Here is a 23,162-nt window from a genome sequence, read left to right as displayed (position 1 = left end):
TGCAATTCACATGCGATAATTTAACCCATGCTAAACTTTGGCTCGGGCCTGGTCCAACATTTTGGTTGGGCTTAACAAACAGGTCGGGTTTTTGGTCCGGTCCATTTGGCATCCATGTGAAGTTTTTCCGGTAGGTCTAGGCCAAAAATGCTCTTCCGACCATGGTTTATAGTCTAACCGACATTCAGTTTTCATCTAGTTTGCAAATAGTCGACTAACTTCGCCCAGGTTGTCGGGGTTTTTTATTTGTTGGCCGATCTTGTTTTTCAAAAAAAAAAAAAACATTCCTCGGTTTCTGAAAGCGGTAATAAAAAACGTCTGGACATTTGTTTATCGGCGATTGAACCGATGAAAAACTCATTTCTCTCTCAGGATCTCGATCGACGTACGGTCAACGAGGGATTTGAAAGCATTTCGCAATAATATCGCTGGCACCGTCGCAGCAGCACGTCAAATCAGTGACAGGCCGCTTTATTAAATTTATTCTTAAGAAGATAAAAATCGTTATAAGGTGTCGAGTATTCTAGGGACAACGTCTAAAGCTCAGGTCATGAAACTAGTCAAGCTTCGGTCTTAAGGGAGGTATCATTTAGTCAGTTGTGGTGCCAACTTCGGTTTATTGTTGGAATGGTAACTACCAACTACTTAAATACTAAAAGTCTATTCATTTTTGACTGTGATCCATTCTTTTTTTTTTGGGGAGGGGGGGGGGATAATTCGCTTAATTTTTTGATCGCATACCTCTAATTGGCCTTAATACGACCGGTGAAACTGTGCAGTCTGAATAAACCATCGTTTTTATATTCATTTTCTAATGTTTTGAAGATTGCTAAAAAGTCTGTTTTAACTCATTTGAATCCGAGAAAAAAGATCAGCCGTTTTCAGATCAGTTTCTTTTCCCCAATTCAAATGAGTTGAAGAGACTTTTAGGCAATTCTTCAATACTTTGCTAAATCGATATAAAAACAATGGTTTATTCAGACGGCACAGTTTCATTGGTCGTATTATGATAACTTTGAGGTATACGTTCAAAAGATTAAGCGAAATATCCTTAAAAAAAATCGATCCCAGACAAAAATAAACGGACTCTTTTTTCGTTTACGACACATTCAGTTTAAAACTAATCTATGAATTCAAACAAAAATCAATTCTATTCGGTAACGAAATAATTTCATTTCATGGTCGCCGAGGAGGATTGAGGAGGAACCGCGAGGGATCGGTGTTTATCTCCATTATTTACGACCGTAAGGTCCTTATCCCCGGCTAATGTTTATCATCTGATAAGAAATATGATCGTCAGTTTGTTCCGGGCGTTCGGCAGACGATGATACTGTAAACACCGACGGACCTTTTTCTAGAGCGCCCCGAATAAATGGCTCATTGCCATATTTTTGCTTCGTATCAGGTTTCAGGAAATCGTCTCCGAATTCGGTTTTTACGCTCGAAAGATTTATATGAAAATATAATCGATTCAAAAAACAATTTTTTCTTACACACGAGACGAAGTCCGGCTTGTCTGTAACCTAACGAGCTAATTACCATGGTAACAGCAACGATAAACATGGATAATGTGGTAAATTTAGACATAATCCCGTGTAAAGGTTCCCGTCTCACCAATACTTTTTTCTAAAATAGACCAACGCGTAGTATGCACAGCGAGTAAAAACTTGATGATGGAAACACATTTTGTGTTTATGCGTTGCGATTGCGTACAGGAAAACAAGAAACATACTGAACAAACAGCTCCTCAAGTGAAAAGTAGCTAATTGATCAGAGTACGCTCTTTAATGATTGGTTTTTGTGTATTGATGTTTCTTGTTTAGCTACTCGCATACAGCAATCGAAACAATGTTTCTTGTTCCCCGCGAAACGAACTCGTTTAGTTCAGTTGAAATGTCAAATTTGGCCCTTGCCTAATTAGAGAGGGCGTTCGCCCGTAAACCAGTCACTCGATGCCTAAACAATGCTTAACCCTTTCAGTGCTGACTAATCAATACCCTATAGTACTGGAGATAATTTGAAAATTGAAAAAAAAAATTCCACCCTAGTGTGTTGAATAATGGGAATAACACTATAGTGCCTCCTCACTGTGGCGCGGTGTGGCGCTAGTTACTAATATTTCACTGTGTTTGACCGGTGCTGCCATCTTTCAATACAGATAAAAACTAATTACTAATTACATCAATACACCGCAGTGCGGTGTACTAGCAAAATACATCACTGATTCATACATCGCACTGCGGTGTAGACGCACTGAAAGGGTTAAACTAAGCAAGCGATTCACTTCTTCCTCCCGGAACCAGCAAGCATGACTTGACATGCGCTGAAATTTGGCACAGGTCTGGTCAGACTGCTCGCCCGATCATGGTGGTTTATCTGAGTTGAACTCGGTGACCGACTCAAACTGTAATATATCTACACGTATAACTGCAGGCTGTGACAACGCTGTTAAACGTATAACCGATAATAATTTGCGACTCGGCTCCACGTGGCGGCGGTGAATCCGCAATTACTACGGGCGACGACGATTCTTTGAAGTAAAAATTCGAAGCTTGTTAACCTAATATAGAATCCGACAATCGAGTTCAAGTAGGCAGCTGTGTTTCGAATGCGTACGGAGGAGAGACATCGACAAGAGAGAGAAGAGAGGAGAGAGAGGGAGAGATGTGACATTATTGAGAACGGAACATTTGTTTTCATAGTTGAGATTTTAATAATTTCCATTGAAGATCAAAGCCGCGATCAAACGACAATGATTTGGCCCGGGTCACACGTAAACCACTCGATACTCATTTGTCTTGTGCTAATATTTAGCTCCGGCCTGGTCTGATGTTTTTGGTTGGGCCAAATTTGGCCCGCCCCAAAAAGCCTAGGGCCCAATTGGCACCCAATTGGCGGCTTTTGTCTTTCTACACCAGTCGCATTTTGTCCATCAAAACCGGAACAACTATTCACATTGGTGCCAAATGAAAAAAAAACTAATAAAATTCAAATATCAGGGGCTCGAAAAAGCAACCATTCTTGCACGACTGCATTCGGTGACTGATCATTTTCCAACCAACGACGCAAGAAACTCATGATTACGATCGAATTCATATGGAAATTTCTCGCGTAAACCGCGTGAAGCCGGCAGTCTTGACTTGGCGACGAGGCGAAAATGAATAATTATAACGATTGACATTTCGAAAAAGCAAAAAAAATTTACAAGTCAAAAGACGCTGTGATAATACTATCATTGCCCCTCGCGCGGTCGCAGCACCTTACAGCAGTCAGATAGCGCTTCTATTCTATTACCGCGGGCCTCGGAAAATAATTCATAGCGACATCATTACCTGGCGGGATAAACACACGCCTTAAATCAGAAACAAAAGCGATATTCACTCAGATATAGGCAACGATATCTCGATAGAAAATTCAAATTTCTTCTTATATCATCGAATGCGCAAGGGGATTTAGATTATGAGCATTTATCACAGTGGCAACTCGCGTATTCCCTGACTATTCCTTAACATGCACGTTGTTTTCCTTGAGACGAGAAGATACACAATATCTATTCCCAATCAAATATCAAATCTATTCCCCTCGCAACATTTTAATCACTCACTCAGTTTCTATTGTTTTGGCTTTGAATAAATATCTTGTAATATTCTCCTGTTCTCAGTACGCCCGATGATGGCTAATAGTCTTTAGCCGAAACATTGTGCAATATATATACTCTTTTATTCAAGTTTCTCGTTTTGGCTGAATTTATTGTGGCATTTCTCTCATTGTTTTCCTTGATTTGATCTGCTAAAAATTCAATCAATTAACACAGTCAAATACATAAGATGCTTACGTATTTGACTGCGTCAATCGATTGAATTTCTAGCAAAGACATAGTTGGAAACTGTATGATTTTACACGCGATCATAGCATCTCAATCAAACTTCCCCGACTTTTCCCTGATCTTAAGCTTTTTCTCAACAAAATTTACTGACTTTTTTCAAAGAAATCAAATTTTCTGACTATTCCCCTACATCGTTTTTGCCTGACTTGACTCGACCTGCTAAGAATCCAATCAATTAACACAATCAAATATGTAACACGTAAACGGTAACTATGATTCTATACACGATCTAGCAAATTTCCCTGATTTTTAGCTTTTGGACAAAATGTACAAAATTCTCCGACTTAATAAGATAAAATCCCACTATTTACAGATAAAAAGGATTTAAAAACAAGAATTTATTTATTAAATCTAAAATATTTAAAAGACACGACGTTTCGATCTCACCCTAGAGATCATCGTCACACCTGAATAAATTCTTGTTTTGAAATCCTTTTAATCTGTAAATAGTGGGATTTTATCTTATTATCCGTTCACCACGTTTGAGTGTGGTCTATTCTCCGACTTTTTCAAAATTTATTAATCACCCCGACTTTTGCCTGATTTCCACCCGGTTTGTTAACGGCCATTGTTTTCGAGTCAGCCGCTTCATGATACCCCAAGTAGTGGGATTCATCGATGAATACAATACCACATAAAAATCGCGTATAAGCCCGCCCGAGAGCTTATTAGAAAATTTAATCATCTACTAAATCCATCCACACACAAATGAAAATAACTTTTTCCTTAACTCAGGGCAAAGATCGACCTTCTACTGCGCGTACCGAAGTAAAGGGCACGCGAGAGGAGTGACTGGTTTTCGCCGTGGGCACGATATAACCTTTCAACGCGTGCGGATGACAACGTATCCGCAAAAACACCAACACAGTCAATTAAACTACACACTAAACTAATACGAATTAAACTTACTGAAGAATTTCAATCCGGTATTCAATGAATCGTAATAAAATTGTATCGATCGAGCAGATTGCGATGGGGAACCTCACTCGTGCTACATCACCAATGCTCGATTTAACTCATCTCCAGCATCGGGCTAAACAGCAGCAGATCCACGGGCACTTATGAAACTTGTACGAGTGCATCAAATATTTTTAGTGCCCTTTTCATTTTGTCAACAAAGATAATCAGTGCATTTTAGTATCAGTATTTAATATCGCCTTTTTGGACATTAAAGTGCCCTTTTAGGGTGTGATAGGTCAGTCAAAATTGGATCCGGAGTTGCCTCAGCTTAACATGGATGGATACATAGTTAGAGGTAACTCTGAGATAACTGATCGCAAAATGAACTCCTTCTAGGTCTAACAGCAGTTGAGGTCAACTTCCCACTACAGGACCAGGCTTTTTGGCCTTTGCCAAATTAGGCCTGGAACAACTGTTCACAAATGGGCTCGTGCCTGTTTGGCCCAACCGAAGATGTCTGACAAGGCCCGAGCCGAATTCTAGCACGGGTCAAATTACTGTGCGTGAATTGCAACTGGTTCCTGAAATGATTGTTTAGTTTTGAGTGCATGATCTATCTGAACTCTAATTAGCACTGGCCAAATTTGAATCGGACCCAATTTGTGCCCAGACCAAATCATCTCCGTGTGATGGCGGCCTAAGAACTATTGAATCACCTTCAACAAATTGATCTTTTGATCATCCAGACATTCATTCTTCCCTTACCTTCTCTCATTATCATCTAAATGAGCGAAAAGTACATTTTTGGCGATGGCCTTCGATAATGCTGCCATGGTTTTATAGTCTTTTGGCACAACCTGAAACATAAAATAAGCGAATAAGATTATTGCTAATAAAAACGTATTTCGTGACCGCTGAAAATTAACAACTAGAATCTCCATCTACATGGCCCATCCTCCATTGGCAGGGATTCAAACACGGTGGCAGGGATTCAAACACGGTGGCATTAAGACTAGACCGGTTGCGCAGCTGCATACATGGACAGCTTAGATGATGTCATTATTAGCCAATCAGATTTCCTGTTTTATCTTAACCTGGGTTTTTCCATTTATAGTTATCCCTAAAATTTGTCTCGGAGATAATACTACAGGCAATTTGATTGGCACGGCAAGTTTTCATGTGGCTGAGTGTCACAATGCCAACAGGGTCAAAATCACTGTCATGGGAAGATGGAAGTGGCCAAGCTATGAATTTTTCTGAATCGTGAACACCTTTAGATCAGCTTATCTAGTATGTCGATAAACTGTCCTTGTCAATGGCTCAGACAGCTCAGATACCACGAGAGAAATATCAACGAAACGGATATGCAGTTTTTTTACCGCGAGTATGGCTGTATATGGTAAAGTGGTGTACTCTTCATGTTTCGTGTCAACGCACAAAATTTCTTCTAAATTCACTAAATTACACTGTAATTCAGAGCAGTCTAATGATGCGGCGCCCGCCGCTAGATTACGACTATAAACATTACGTGATCCCGCGTCGGTCCGGTTTATTCTCGTCGATAAACCTCCAGTCAGACGCTCGCCGCCCTCGACGCCCGAGCCATCATCGGGTGATTAATCCAAAAACGAGTCCGGATGCGCGTATGCGTTTATAGGGATTACCGGAACCCCTGATTCCATTTGTCAGACTATTCATAAATCACGATTACGCATAAAACAACAAAACTAGTCGCTAAGAAGACGAGAGAGCCAGGTTCATTTGTTTACCATTTTGCCGTTCCGTCGGAACGAGTCAGACAAAATATTCAGAACATCGAAACATGCGGAGGGGGGGGGGCGATGGGGGGTTTGAGGGGAATTTCGCCCCCTTTTCGCGCTCACTTATCGGCCATTCATCATTATTAACACACGAGCCGGCCTAAATCATTTACAACGGATAACAAGTTTTCGGTCATCGGCGAATCTAATAACGCGGTCCTCGGAGGAGAGATAAACCAAACGTTGCCGCGTCGATCATCTGATCTATTAGGTATCGAAAAAGTCGAAACTCGTCAAGATTTGAAATACGAATAACGTTTACGACATGGTCGTAAAGATCGGAGTCAAATCGGCGCTGATGTCCATACTAGCCGACATTTTGAAAGAATTAGCTGCATTTTCATAGAAGAATGGGGCGGGCCCGTTTAATTACTTTAAACCGTAGACAAAAGAGTTCTGCCAGGTTTGAATCGGTTTCTTCTTCCAACTGCCTGATAAACTCGAAGCTTAAAGTTAATCTCGATGAATTAAACAAGGCCGTGGGTACTGAAATGATGGATGAATCGTCAAACCTAAATAACAATGGCAATATACGTGCGAAGACCAGGGCTGCTTTACCTCTGAAACATGATATCACAAAAAAATTTAATTTTTCATTGAAATATGACAGAAAATGATGAAATTAATCAGTAATGGGTAAGACCCTCAGTAAGATCTTCCATATTATAATTTTCTGTATGCATCAAACAAATCAAATCGGTATTTCTCGTTAAAAAAAAGAGTAACAAATACTGATAATCAAGAACAGTTGGCAGCTGTGCATTCGGCAATATATACCGGTATGCGAAGATCACTCCATAAGGTCGGTTAGTTTCGAAGCGAACAGATTGCTTGTGGCTTTCAATATCAAGAAAAACATTAGCTTTAAATGACCGCAAAGATGACAGCGAGGCGTACAACAGCGTAAGGCGCGGGAAGTTTTAACAAGGTTTCTCCGCAGTCAACGGGTTTTGATTAATGAGTGTTAAATACTAATCCACCGAAATCGTATTCGCTAATTACAAATAACAATTAAACGTTCCCCGACCCGGATGAAAAAAAAATTCGCCTAGCTCGAAATAGACAATAGATACGTGATCATCTAAAGGAGACAATGGAAGACGGTCCACGGACTTTCTAAGAAAACCGGAAGGATTAAGCTCGCGAGAGAAAACACGACCAAAGGACGCGCAGAATCATAAAGTAGAGGACGTCAGACGCGGTATTGTCGTCTACCGCATAAATGTACGGTGGGGAAAAAAAATATGCTAAACCTGATTTCGCGCGATGACGACCACGACGAGAACCAGATTTAAATTCGTTAAGACCATTGTTTCCAGTCTACGCAAAACTGTTGATGCCTCCGCAACATCAAAGCTTAAGCTATACTACGTGAAATGCTGAAAAATGACCTACATCATCGAATAAGGCACTGACCACTTTAAGTCTACGAACAACATATACCTGGTAATTGGGCATATAGCCTATAATTCAAAATTTCATTTTGTGACCATTGTCTGATTTTCCATACCTTTTCCACTAGCCACAGAGAATAAAACAAAATTTCCATATCTTTTCAAGGGTTTGGAAGAAAAGTTGCCATTTTGCAAAACTTTTCAAGACTTCGTAAAAATACTTTCCAAAACCCGTGGGAACATTGAATTACCACTACGTTGTTTCCACAGCAACACGAATTCAATATTCCCAAGTTTTGGGGCATTCACGAAAGTGAATGTACCATCACACTACAGGGATAATGGTGACTGGTCGATAAAGTGATTTTCAAGAAAAATCGCAGTCACGCGCTGGCAAGCAATCGACATCCGCGAACGATGCTACGTGAAGCGTTGAAAAAATTTCCCAAATATTTCCCAGATTCGAGGTAGGCTAAATCTATCTCGAGTTCCCAAATATTTCAAAACTGTAAAATACTTTTTTTTGTTGAAAAGGTATTCCTGATTTCCACGGTACCGCTGCTATAAGCTGAATGTACGAAATCAAAATCAATTTTACAACTACAACAAAATATCAATCACGCATCTATTCAACAGATTACCTCCGGTGGTTTCCAGTCGTCGGGTAGTTCCATCGGAAACTGTTTCCTAAAATCCAAATCCATGCCGCTCACTCGCCAGTGGTTGTTGTCGTTACAGTTAGATGGTTGACGGATTGACAAGAGACTGTTCTATGCACATTCACCGATCGACTGACTGACTGACTGACTGTAACCGCTGTTGCTATATTAGTAAACGCTGTCGTCTCAGACGAATCGACCAATCACAATCGACGTTTCTCTCGCGCATAAAACGTTTACACGCCAGAGAAAAATCTTTATTTCCATAAAGCCTCTAAAATTCGCGCATGAATTCGAACAGGAGATATCTAGTCGTATTTCTGGGCGGCATTGTCGCTTTAGGATGTTCAAATTCGGAGATAATTCATAGCAACCCAAGAGAACTAATAACAAGAAAACTGATTTGAAAGTTTATCAACGCCTTAAAAAACGCATCGTCGACAAAGAATAATAAAATATAGAATTATAGACTGGTTGCCAGTCAATTCAATTCAAATATCGATACATTAAAATCCAAAATAACTTTATTGACCCTCAATATCATACAATCTATATTATATTATTCATTGTCGATAACATTAGATCATATAAGTGTCATTTTTCGAGGCACCGATAAAACTTTCGAGTTAGTTTTCTCGTTTTGAATTCGAATCGATAAGATCTTTTCTAAATTACGGGCAAGCCAATATAACCCGCTAAGTCTATTCGAACCCATTCGCTCAGTCTCTCCGATGATTCCATTTAAGTCTCGCGAATAAAATAAAATAAATTTCGAGCCTTCGTGTCTGTAGCCGACAATTACTTCGACTAAGAGGCGGCGTTAAAAGTTGTTTACGAGTTTTATTAAAAGACATCGATAACGGGCAAGTTTTAAAGCCTTTCGCGAGCATAAAATAACTTTAATAATATTCACGGAAGTTTTAAAGGCATTAGCAAACATAAAAAAAACTTTACAACGCCAGTTATATTCCCCAATAAATTCGCAGTGCGGTCGGGGACATTTTAACTCGGCAATCAAGAGTACCGATTTCAGCCTCGGCGTAACAGCGGAGCCTAAATTGAATAGCCAAGCCCTTTAGCGGTATGATTAGCATTGCAGATGAAATTGTCCCTCGAATAACGGTGATGTTATATCTCCAGGTGGGTACATCTGATCGTTACATCGTCCGCCGATGCTTTCAATGTCCGAATATCCTAAAGCATTTGTAATTGCTCGTAGGAATTTCGAACAACTATTGTTAACCCGTTCGGCGCGTCTCTACACCCCGGTGCCGTGTAGAAATCAGTGATGGACTTAGTTAAGACACCGCATCACGCAGTTCCAAATTCGCAATAATTCGGGATCAAATTTTTCGAACTGTTCGAAACTCGGTCTGGCATCGGATTACAATAAGGTTTGTAGCTTGAAGATGCATAGGACCGGAACCCAAAAAGTGTAGAAGAGGTCCCTGATATATGTTGTCATAATTCGGCAAATGGGATAGGTAACGAATTTTGGTTATATGAATGAAATGAAATCCATTTGTCCTGAGAGACAGATTGACAATGAGATAAGGGATTCCCTGGACTTCTTTGCTTGGAGTTACGGTACCAAACACAGTTGGGGATTCCCTTCGATATTATCGGCTCGGATGTACCGGCATACCTGCGCTGGGATACCCCTACCTTCTAAGGTTTGATTATTCCAAAGGTTAGGTCGGGTATTTTGGGCGAAAACCACTTCAATGCGTAGCTAAGATACTGGCTTATGAGCCATAATCAGAATTTCCCCTGAATTTAGGCGCTTATATCATGTGAACTAAACGTTTGAATTTCTTTTTACTATAGGATAAAGAAGATTTTGGAATAGTGGTCTGAGCTCTCCCAGGTCACATGGTGACGTAACGCTCAGTTGGAGCCAGAAAAAAAACGATAAAGAAAAACAAGCCGAAGATTTGCTATAGGCGAATAATCAACAAACAAATAGATTATTAATCAACTCTTAATTAAGGAGCGCGACGAAAACAATTACGGTTTATTAATTGTTGATCAAAGACTTGAACGAGGCGTTCAATATTGCGGTTCATTACGTAATAACATCAATTAATAAACCTGCTGTAAGTAATTGTGAATTACCGAACTGATTCTCAATACGGCAAAAAAGTCTTCGAGAAAGAACTCATTCGCGCTGAATTTCTCTGAGCCAAAAAACAAAAAGATAAGGCTGCGGCCGAATGGAGTTCTGAATCTAATTATCTATCTACTACGCATTGTTGATTGGGAATCAGGAATCCTGACTTGGCAACGCTTGCAATAACCTTAAATATGAAGGCTCTACAAATATGGCTGTGACGGCCATCTTCGATTACTTTTTATGCCTAACCTAAATACCAAGTTAAAAGAAGATCAGTCAAAAATATTGAGCGGGAATAAAGTCCATGCCTATCTTGCACACAAATATGCCTATGGCGGCCATCTTGGATGACCAACATATGTTTAAAACAAAAGGGCTCATCCACCGTCTACCTCTAACATAAATACCAAGTTAAAAGAAGATCATTCAAAAACTATGGTAAGTAGATCGGGAACAAGTGCCGTGCCTATCTCATACACAAATATGCCTATGGTGGCCATCTTGGATGATATACATAGGTCAAATCAATAGGGCCCACCCTCCGCCCAGCCATAATCCACACACCAAGTTATGAAGAACTTGGTTCAAAACTGTAGACCATAGAATGGGAACAAACTCCTCCAGGATGTCTGTCAGCCATTATTGCCCCTTAGGATCTGATGGCCATGGGGTAAAAAAAAGTTTTCATCTAATCATCTAATCATTCAACTAATCTGAATTCATAATCATCAAATATTGATATCAGAAAAACTCTGAATGAGTTATTTCAATTCTTTCATTTTGTGCTGGGTATCATAAACGCACTACAGCAGTTCTGAGTGCCCGTACAACACTTATTGATAACTAACGAAATCTACGAAGTATTCGGTGAATATTCATCACCGCTGTTTTCTTCCCGTAAGCAACCACAGAGAAATTGCATACAATAAATGCAAAAATATTCAATAACAGAAACAGGCAAAAGACACGGTATTAACTTCCGAGTTCGGTAAACACCAAAAGCTTCGCAATAACGCACATTGACACATGATCGAGTACTAACTTCAAATTCATCTCATTTTGAATTTTATGATTGGAAAATAATATTCTTCAACCCGGTTTTATCTAATAGTTTAGTTTTGTAATCTTAAGTCAAATACGCACATAGCAACAATAATAAAAGTATAAGATTGTCAGTGATTCATTTGCGCGTCAGATTAAAAGCCGTTGCAAAATTAGTTACTCGAAGCGACCGTGGACTCTAAAAACGAATCAGATGCTGCTAAGTGTATTACTAATTATGTTCAGCCATTTCAATTGTCATCCGCACTGTAGGGAAAGTGCGGAAAGAATCTAAAGACTGATTAATAAAAAAATATGATCTAGAGAAACTGACTATTGGATCTTACGACGCGCGAGGGAGGATTTTAAAAGCCGGTCCTTTCACTTTAGACATCTGGGAGACAAGATTCACCCGTAAATAGCAACAAAGATCATTTTAGCTGCGCGTCAGACTATTTATTGCCATTCAGTTCGTGACAATCAAGAACTCATTCACCTCCGCAAATTAATCGGCGTAATATCAAGAACGAAAATATCGGATCGGCGTTCGAAAAATACTCGAAGGCAATCGCCTCTTCAAAACGAAAGTTGAAATTTACACGCATCAAAAACATTTTTTTTTTTTCAATCATTATCAAAGACCGTCGTGAAGTGTAATTTTCAATTTGCTGGTCGAATTTTTTCTTCGCGATCGAGATAGTCGATCATTCGATGCCGTTATGAAAATCCATTTGACGATCAATTAGCGCCGACCTGACGGTGGTAAGAATGACCCGAGGCGCCTTCATCGTCGTCGTCATCGTCATCGGCAAGTTCGGGTTCGTACTTAATTAGACGACGGAAAGAACACGTTATTAACAACAACGAAACGTGTGCGGATGAAACTCAAAAACACCTGTTTGAGGATGAAAAACAGATCCGCGATTCACTGATCTTAACTCATTCTACATCGTGGCCACTTTCCGCCGATTTACAAATCCCCGCAGTTTTCCGTGATATTTTCTGGATTATTCTTATTCACGGTGGCAACTTAACGCCCATTTCGAAATCCCCTGAGTTTTCTCTGATGTTTATACAGATTTTTCTTATTCACCGAGGCCCATTTACCCCTTTGACTTATCCCTGATTTTCCATGTGATTAAACTAAGTTCCCTGAATAATTAAGAAAAATTTCTAGGTTTAAAATGTCAGAATTCAGTCATCTTTCACGAGGTCAATGGCATTGTCCGAAGTTATCCGGGTTGTTTGTAAAATTCCCCGAATTTTCCCATACTTCTTCTCGAATTCTTTCGCAACCGAAGAAAAAAAATTACAAGGAAAATCCATCCATTTTTTTGAGGGGGCAGTGAAATGGTCGTTCGGCGAGTTACTCCTCTCGAATGATAGACAGTGGAATAACACGCGACTGTCAGCGGAAAATGATGGTTGCAATCAAATGATGTCTGTCGTTTTTAAAAAGCGATGACATTACAAAGGTGGGGCTAGAACAAGCGCACTTCAGTTTGATTCTCATCGGTGACACTCGACTGAAAATAGCATATCAATCTGCAGCTGGCTGGACGCATAACCCATCAAGACAGACCAGACTTAGCCGGTATCCGTAATCGTTGTTTCTCTTTATCAGGGATGAAAACGGCCCATATTGAAAAAGTCGGAAAATTTTTTCAAAAAAAAAAAGAATTTTTTGGGGAACAAAAATCAGTAACTTTTAGCCAAAAAACTTATTTCCTTTTGGTCAAAATGTTAATAGTTTGGGCCTGAATTAGAGCCGCTTTTTGAATGAGACGCCATATTGGTTTCTCCGACTCCACAGTTCTGCTAACAACTGCCGAAAACCATCTTAAGGAGGACTCCTAACTACAGAGCGCTCCGATGTGACGCCCGCGATTTAGGTGATTAAAGCAATTGAGATGATTTACACTGTTCTCAGGAATAAAGAAAGGTTAGAAAAGGTCGGAAATCCGTCTATGGTCGGAAGATTTTCATCCCTGCTTTATCGTAAATGTACTAGAAATAATTCTGATTTGGAATATTTTGATATTTTTGAACATCGTTAAAACTCTATACCTAGACACCTAGCTCCTGGACTATCTAGTTACTACTCTCGAATAGAATTTGTAGTCAGGTATGCCTTAGATGTTCATTCATTGCTTTATCACCGTCTACACTTCACATGGTGTTCCTTTAAGACCTCACCCTTCCTAGATACATTTTAATTAGAAATTGACAAAGATAACCAATCAATCTATCGAATTTATCGCGCCACCTTCTGATTTTCGTAACTAGGTGCGAAAAGCCACTGAGGAGTCAACCCAAGCTCACAGTTCCGTTGAACTGGGTTAAGATCTATTTTTCTAATAAAGTCATCATTAGCCGGGTGTAGAGGGACATTATCGTACAACGCACACAGGTGATTGGACGATGGTTGCCGCACCGTATCTCCTAGGCAACAAGATCATTTCTTACATCGCCTGGGCATAATCCGTACGGCAACGACTACAATCCATGATTGACGAGACAGCGCTGACATCTATCAGATTTCGAATGAACTACAGATGACAGTCAAGTCACTTAAGATCGTTTACCGAAACCATTCGTCCGTCCACAGGAATTCGAACCTAATGGCATCGCAACTCGCCATGGTACGAAACCCTGTCACACTAGCCGGAGTGCGCAGCTTAGATGATGACATTATTAGCCAATCAGAAATCTCGTAGAGGAGCCGTGTTAACCTGGTATGGAATAAATACAATGAGACAAGTAATGCTCTATAGGTTAACTATTTTATTTGATGCACGAGCTTTGGCTATTAATGAATAGTAGCTTCATCCAGTTAATGGGTCCCATTCACTCGATGAAAATAGTGAACCCATAAAAGTACTACTCATCTCGTTGTATTCATCTTACCAGAAATCGAATTCTATTTTAGCTTGGCCTATTCCATTTTCTGATTTGCACTGCGCATTTGAGCGTTCAAGCTGATCAGGCAGGATTTTGTGCTGTGGCTTAGGGATAATAGGTCAAGGCACAGCAGTTGAATCATGGGTTGATAGCATTGCGTACGTTCATGTCAATAAATGATTACCTTTTTAACGTATGAAGCTGCATCTTCTTCGGTATAAACCTCAGCACTGACGGCGCCGCGACGGATTCGTTTTTTCGGGCCGGGCTGCGGCGGGGTCGGCGACACGTCTTCATCCCTTTCGTCACTAGGGGGCGTGGAAGATTTCTTCTGGGCAGCTGCAGCTTCTTCCTAGAAGAAATAAGAAGAAAAGAAAATGATTAAATATTTCTCCAGAACTGAGATATTCAAAACGGATACGAGTACCGTGAAATGGGGTACCAGCACACCGTTATTGTGGCAAGTGAGGATTATGCCAGGCTCGCTTGTGGTTACTGCACTTCTATCTCTTCTACATTTCAATAGAATTTGTATCGACTTTTCTCATTAGTCAATTTTCAGTAAACTATACCATACACTTACTCAACGGGAGCATCAATCTTATATCTAGTACATCTAAGTAATGACTTGTTCGGCAACACTTCCATTAAGGAGCCTTAAAGTCCTGTTCAAAGTTCATTGAAAATGAACTAATTTTCACTATGTAACTGTACTTTGTCAAGCCATCTGCGGCCGGTTTTACAGACCGGCATCAACTTTAACTCTATTGAAATGGATTAAGTTAGCCAGCTGGTTAAAGTTAATACCAGTCTATAAATCCACCCCCAGGTGTCTGTAACCCTTGGATAGTCATTTTTCAGTTTCTTCATTGGACAGGAGTTGAGCCTGATGGCTCTGAACCCAGTAAAAAAACCAGCCCAAAGGCCCATACTCCTATTCCTAACGATTGAAATCTGGTTTGAACAAGACATGTTATGAACCCCTGCCCTTGTAGACAATGCCGTTGTTCTTGTTCTTCTTTCATAGCAACATCTGTAAACATCATTGTAACGGCTTTAATGGTGTAGAACAATCATTAGTATAGAGAACTACTGGTAGATGGCGTATTAGGCACCATACTTCAGTATGAACGATATCGATTGAATACAATCACCTTCGAGAGATCACCTGCTATATGAAAAAAAAAACACCAGTCAACAACAAGGTCTGCTACAAAAAAAATAACACCGCGCGCTATTCAACACAATCCATCTGACTCCCACACGCGATCACTAAACACTGTGAGATCCGATTTCTGCAGGTAACGTTCGGTGAAAAATATCGAACTCTGACATTAAAATGACACCTCGTGGCAACACAACTAAATATCAACTTTGCAACTGAGGACGAAAAAAGCAAAACAACCACCCCTGAATTGTTAATCCATTTCGAAAAAATACACCCATGAAGAATACGTTTTTTTTTTCTTTGTTTCTTTTTAAAGCCGAGGATTATCATAGCCGCAGTAATGAAACAGTGTAAAATGTCGATCAGTACCCAGGCCTGGTTTCTACAGGGTGAACGGAAAATAATAATAAAATCGGAAAATATGGCCAAGGAAAAAATGGCCAGGAAAAAAATGGCCAAGGTATTATCAATTAAATATGAATTTAGTCAGCCATGGTTAAAGATAATGCGAGTCAATCAAATCAGCCCCTGGCAGGAACATATATATGACATGACCAAAAAAAAAAGTTTTGAATCTCTCAAAGACAAATCTTAGTTTTTCATATTTGGTTAAGCACCTAAATTATGTAGAATAGGTCTTAAATCTATATCTATACGTAACTATAAGATTTTTGGTTCCGCGAAAAAACGGCTAACAATATGACTTAGAATGTCAATTGGCTTTACCGACAACATTTTCCAAGAAAGACCGTTATATGATCGTTGTCAAGAAATTGGCCGGACAGGGACCTTAGAAATGTTCACATACACATATAGAGCATTATAGGCCTAAGACGAAGTTGTTGACTGAAAGCTGCATGTTGCTATGTCCCCCCCACAGTTGACATAAGTCTGTTAACTAGTCATTTACACGTTAAATACCCGCAAGCGGCAGATATCCAGCATCATTTCCTATTCATACGTTCCCGAGCGCTATTGACGACGCGATCCGATCAATAAACGATCAATAACGATTGACTATTGACATAGGTTAATCAATAGCGATTGATAATACGTGGGGCGACGTAAATCGAGATGCACTTATGTAACTCATACACGCGAACGAGCGCGCTTCGCATGAATGGGAGGAATATTGTTATGAGACACTTTCTTTTCTTTTCAGCTCGGCGCGCGCCCATTAAACGCTCATTTGAAGAGTCAATGAGACATGAAAATCAGCAATCAAGCATCGTAATCCCTCGGTAAGCGTTTGAACCTGTGATGGCATAGAATTGTGTCCTTGACGAGGATCACCTCATTACTCGTGACTGACGAGTTTGAAGATCACGACGTCCCATCCAGTTACCAGTTGCGCAGTCAAAATTCCGTACGCAGATATGAAATGAAACGCTTCGAATTCCTATGTAAACTCATAATGAAAATAACTAATTTTGTAAGATTTATTGTAAGGTGAAAATAAATGTCATTATTATCATTATTATCCTATCATATCTGCAGATACCCCAATACATTTTCTCTTAACAAAAACTCGTAATGGAAATAACTTATTATGTAAGATTTATAGTAAGATGAAAATAGATATCATTATTATCATGATCAACATATCTGCAGATACCTAAATACATTTTCTCTTAACACAAACATATCCTCTTAATGTATGTTTGCTTTCATGATAATGTTAATGTAACCTTAGTTGATCTGTGAGAAAAACAAGTTCAGGCGAAGCTGGACATTGCCGTGGTTCAACGTACTGTCAAGGACAGAATAACAACGACGTAAATGAGCAAGACCAGTAATCTTAATTATAGAAGATCTAGAAGGGAGAGTCTTACACGAGTCCAGGCAAGTGGAAATACCAGGCACTGTAGCTTATGTTGAGGAGGTCACTCCTGCCTCCACTACTTATGGTAAGATGCGAGAGCAGTTATACTGCACCTAGGAGCGATCATTCTGTCAGAACTGGAACTGACTGAGCACGGTGGATAAGTCAGGGAAACAAATCAAGTCGATATCAGCCAGTACGGCCCAAAGGGAGAAACTTTCTCTTGTGGCATGATGCGCTACATTGAACGAGAATGCAGCAGACGCGAGACCATCGGGCAGTACAGAAGAAAAAATAACGAAAGTGCAGCCCACAGGGTACTGCACAAAATGCAGAAGAGAATGACACAAGACAGCCAGGAACAAGATAGAAGATACAAGACAGCCAAACAGACAGCAATGAGAGAAAGGACACAAGACAGCCAGACAGACAGCAACAAGAGAGAAGACAAAAGACAACCAGACAGACAGCAACGAGAGAGAAGATACAAGACAGCCAGGAATGAGAAAAAAGACAGAAGACAGCCAGCAACTAGGGAGAAGACACAAGACAGCCAGCAATAGGGAGAAGCAGGCAGGAACGAGAGCGAAGTAGACAGTCTATCGCGAACAGAGACGGTACTGGGAGAAAAAGCATTTGTTCATGAGAAAGAAACTGGTAATTGCTTCGAGCACGCACACGCTGTTATTGACACACTTACAACGACCAAATGAATCGATTTCATTTTCCATGATTTAACGACGATTCAATAACAACCGAACGAGATATAACACGTATCGGGGAGATAAGTTGCTAGGCGACGTCAGGTAACGGGGACACTGCATGACTACGCGTTATTATGACAATCGATCAACAATATCGCACCCCGGTGATCCCCGCCCGCCATGATAATCAAAATTTTTGCTTATCGACGAGTGTTGGTGACAAGTCAAGAAGGCGACGCCTAGGTTCACGCGAGATAAACATGCCATTCCAATAACACGCGTGTTAATTTAACTGAAATCCCAGGAGAACATGGCACTAATGCGTGGACAGAATGACGACATAATTCACACTTCTTCAATCAGGTAAACCACTACCAACTCGAAATGGCAGGTGAACTTCAGATCAGAATAAGTGATGTCAGAATACTTTGACTTCTACGCACGATCATCATCGAATGTGTGGTAAACATTCCTCATCGTCCCTGGACAATATAGCCGCGATCACACGAGCATTTTTGGCCCGGACAAATTTAGTGACCAACAGACTCGGGCCAAATTTTAGCACCAGACAAATGATTGCGTTTGAATTGCAACTGGTAACGGAAATGATCCACTCCGCTTGGTTTGAGCTTTGTTTAGTTTTGAGTGAATGGTTTGCGCGTGAATGCGCTCTCTAATTAGGCATGGGCCAAATTTGGCCCGAGCCTGATCCGTGCCAATTTGGCCCAGGCCAAATCATGTCCGCGTGATCGCGGCTTATGTATTGCTTCGTGTAAGCATGGACTCTACATGGTGTAAAGGACGAACGATACTTTGAGCACTGAGGAAGTATCTTCTCCTTCAGCATGGATTGAACGCGATGGCATTGACACTCGCCACGGTATAAAACCCAACCACACTAGCCCAAGTGCTCGGCTTAAAAGATGAAGTCATTATCAGCCAATCTGAAATCACGTTTTATTTTAGCCCACGTTATTCCATTTATAGTTGCCAGAGAAACAGGAAATCTGAATATGGCGTTCGAACGCTGCATGCATATCCGCCCACACTCGGTGCGGGGTTCCATGTCATAAGCCGAGTCTAGCGATACCAACAGGTTACGTATCCTTGCCGAGGGAGGATGAAGAAAGGCAGGCGCCGCGCCGAGCGTACGAGGAAGTTTCGTGCCGCACGATTCACTCTAATCAGGTTCAGAGGTTACTCCGTATCGCCGGAGCCTCGGAGCTATTCACGCGTTCACCGGGTTTATTTAGTCGGGAAAAATTCTCATCACATTTTGATAAATGTTTCATCACTATTAATAGCATAGTAGCAATTACACCTAAGCCTTCGATGATAACGTAAAACCATCACAATTATTAGAAAATGTCTACGATAAAAGTTTGTAAGTTGTCAGATTTGCGGAAGGGGTAGGGGAAAAAGATGTACGTTTGCATCTGTCGCGCTCTTTGCCCCCGAGAGAGACGAGAATTTAAATCGCACGTTGCCATGACAATATGAACAATTAAATTCTAAATCAAATTCAGAAAACAACGATGATCCCGCATTAATGAAATTTCAATTCTCGGCGAGTCGAGGAGGGGGTGATGTACGCGGCGTCGCTTCGATATAGTTTATCAACGCTTTCACGAAATCTTCAGTACTACGATGAAAAACAAACGCATTTCAAAAGCTGACAATTACGAGCTGGAATACAGACAGATTTGCTGACGTCCCAGTCTCCTACGGGGCATTTGAGTAGGTTCAAGGTGTTTATTTCTCACGGGCAAAACATTTTAGCCATGATCACACGGAGACGATTTGGTGCAGGTCGAATTGGCCCGAACCAGACCGGAGCCAGTGCCTAATTTGAGAGCGTGTTCACACGTAGACCACTCACTAATTACTAAACAATGCTTTAACGAAGCGAAGTAAATCACTTCCAGAACCAGTAACCGTTCTCATGCAATAATTTGACCCACGCTAGCATTTGACACAGGCCTGGTCCATCATTTTTGATGGGCACGGGTCAAACAGGCACGCAGTCCATTTGGCACCCTCGCGAATGGTTGGTCCAATCTGTTAGGGCCAAAAACGTTCGTGTGATTGCGGCTTAATTCAATAGCTGAAAAATAGCAGAATTGGAATACAGATTTGTAGATGTCCCAGGCATCACCTGGGCATTCAAGAAGGTCTGCGTAGCTATGTTTACATGTCGCGGCGAATACTACGCCAAGATTTGAACCCAGGAACCCTGGAATGCGAACAACAAATTTCATATGCCTCTAGGCGGCTGGCTACGAAGCCTGCAACGGTGACCGAAAAACCGTATGAGATTTCTTACATCTGCATTTGAATCGATGCTCGCGAAATCCGATTAATAAATCTCTATAGAAACACTGAGCCGAAGAACAATTCGTATTCAATGTTCTATGAATGTTTAATTCTGACGGGCGCTGATCCTGAATGTTGTCCGGGATAACACTTGTTCTAGCAAATGCCACTCGTACTCAAGCGCAATATTCCTATGCATAATCACGGACTCCTCGTTTGAAAGTCCACGGTATAATCGAAAAATATCAAGATTTAGACACGATGATATTCTACATCTTAGAAGTAAATCTTGATGGGCATGTCCGCCGGTCATAGAAGTGGGTCGACAATCATTTTGCCCGGCTTTAAGAAAGTGACAAATGCGTAATAGTCGATCCACGAACGAACTTAATTACGTCGCGAATCGTTGATCAATATTGTTTCGTAAATTAATTATTAATTCAGAAAACTAATTACGCCCGGGAGAAAATTGCATTTCGTAACGATTTCGTAAATATCGCCCCACAGAGTCTGCTCGTTGTAATCCGATCGTTCTGGGATAATTTCGGTCCCCAATCGAGTTCAATGTTGGTTTTGAATACATTGCGGCATTACGCTCTGCTGACTCCAGAGAGTTGCCAAAATTGGCAAAGTGCTATCAGTAACAAGTTGAATTTTTTCGGTAAAATTTCATTGAGATATGAAAGTAAATGTTCGGGACCCAGTTGCTCAACGGTTGGTTAAGTGTTAACCAGTGGCTAGTTGACATAGTGACAAATAAAGATTCATTGTTTCTATGGTATTTATCCACCGGTTATCTTTAACCAACTTTTGGGCAACTAGTCTCAGATTATCAATAATCAACAGCAAGACTCTCAGTAACATCTTTCACATTTCTGTACGCATCCAACAAATAATGACGTCGACATTTTTAGGGATAAAATAGTAAGAAAATACTGAACATCAGCAACATCGGCTGGCTGGCAGCTTGCAACGGGAAGAAGGAGAGATCAAATGAGAAAGAAAAGAATCATCGTCCGATCAATTTCTTTAATCGTGCGTATATCCTCAGGTAGGTCTTACGCGCGTGTCGTCTCAGGAAACATCGCAGAAATCACTGCGTAACCAATAGCTCGGACAACACGACGACTCTTCAGGATAGTAATCCATCATTTAGTACCCGGTTGTATATCTATACAACAACGATGTCTCATAGAAAAGACGATGTCGTCGACAGTGACAAAGTGCTTGAATATTTACCAGATATCCGCGACAATTGATGAATTGCATGAAACTCCCGACGTGATCTGATCGAAATAGCTTTTTGATTGCGCTTGTTTTAAAAGCCTAGATGCGATGATTCGCTCTATTAGCAGCGGCTCTGGGGCCAATTGCTCAAAAGTTGCTTGACCAGTTAAAAGGTTGAGTTATTCGGTGGACAAACAACATTGTTAACATACAATTTCAATAGTCACCATGACATTTATCTGATGCTATCTATTAGATCCAAATAAACCTTTAATTATAAGCTGCGAACACATAAGTGTTTTTGGCCCGCACCAAATTTGGTTGGGAACAACTGTTCACACGGGTGCCAAATGTAGGCCCGTGCCTGTTTGGCCAGGGCCAAATTCAGCTCGACCAAAAACCGCGGACGAGGCCCCATCCAAATTTTAACACAGGACAAATGATTGCGTTTGAATTCAACTGGTTCAGGAAATGACTCACTTCGTTTTGAGCATTGTTTAGTATGGAAGAGTGGTTTATATGTGAACGCGATCCCTAATTAGGCTTGGGCCAAATTTGACTCAGGCCCGATCCGTGCCAATTTGGCCCGAGCCAAATAGTCGCCAGGTGATCGTGGCTATAGTCTAATAAACTGTTCAACTTGCATGGTTATTTACCAAGTGAAAAATAAATTACAACATATAAAACATTTCATAACTTTAATCTTGAAACTTACGACGGACGACATGATAATCAAAGAGTTGACTACAGGAGAAACTAAACATCCATGACGCGATATTCCCTCGGCCTGTACGAACTTGCAAAGAAAGTAATCCGCGAAATTGAGATACTTCCTGGTAAACAGCAACCCACTGAACGGTGTAAATGGAGTGAGAAGGAAAGGAGAGGCATAGAGAGATAGAAGGTTCTAACACGATCAGCTGTTTTAATCATTAGTCTTCAGCGCTAATTGCTAGTACCCCACGCACAGAACACGCTACTGCTAAACTTATTTTTATCTTCTTGATAAGATTTTCAATCAGACATTTTCCGAGTGATCTGAATTTATTACTAATGCATTTACGCCCGTTCTTCACATGGCGAGGTATCCTGATAATTTGTTTTTTAAACGCAAAATATGTTAATGTCGCATTTGACTCTCATGCACCAACCACACCACACCACTGCAGGACAAGAGCTTAAATCATGACGGACTTTGAAATCTTAACCGCGGC

At 40.6% G+C, this 23,162-nt stretch overlaps 1 protein-coding gene across 6 annotated transcripts in view; it reads right to left on the bottom strand.

Annotated features, from left to right (window-relative positions):
* LOC141904633 (cAMP-dependent protein kinase regulatory subunit-like) overlaps positions 1–23,162 on the bottom strand; it is an 80,527-nt gene that overhangs the window by 7,572 nt on the left and 49,793 nt on the right. For all 6 annotated transcript variants that reach the window (XM_074793256.1, XM_074793255.1, XM_074793257.1 and 3 more), the window contains 2 exons: positions 14,899–15,066; positions 5,552–5,643 (listed from right to left, as the gene is read on the bottom strand). In XM_074793256.1, the coding sequence (XP_074649357.1) occupies positions 5,552–5,643; positions 14,899–15,066 (260 nt within the window). The remainder of the gene's footprint in view (positions 1–5,551; positions 5,644–14,898; positions 15,067–23,162) is intronic.

This window comes from Tubulanus polymorphus, chromosome 4, assembly GCF_964204645.1.
Source record: "Tubulanus polymorphus chromosome 4, tnTubPoly1.2, whole genome shotgun sequence".
Classification (NCBI taxonomy): domain Eukaryota; kingdom Metazoa; phylum Nemertea; class Palaeonemertea; order Tubulaniformes; family Tubulanidae; genus Tubulanus; species Tubulanus polymorphus.
The sequence above is the reverse complement of the archived record's forward strand: the minus strand, read 5'-3'. Positions and strand labels throughout refer to the sequence as shown.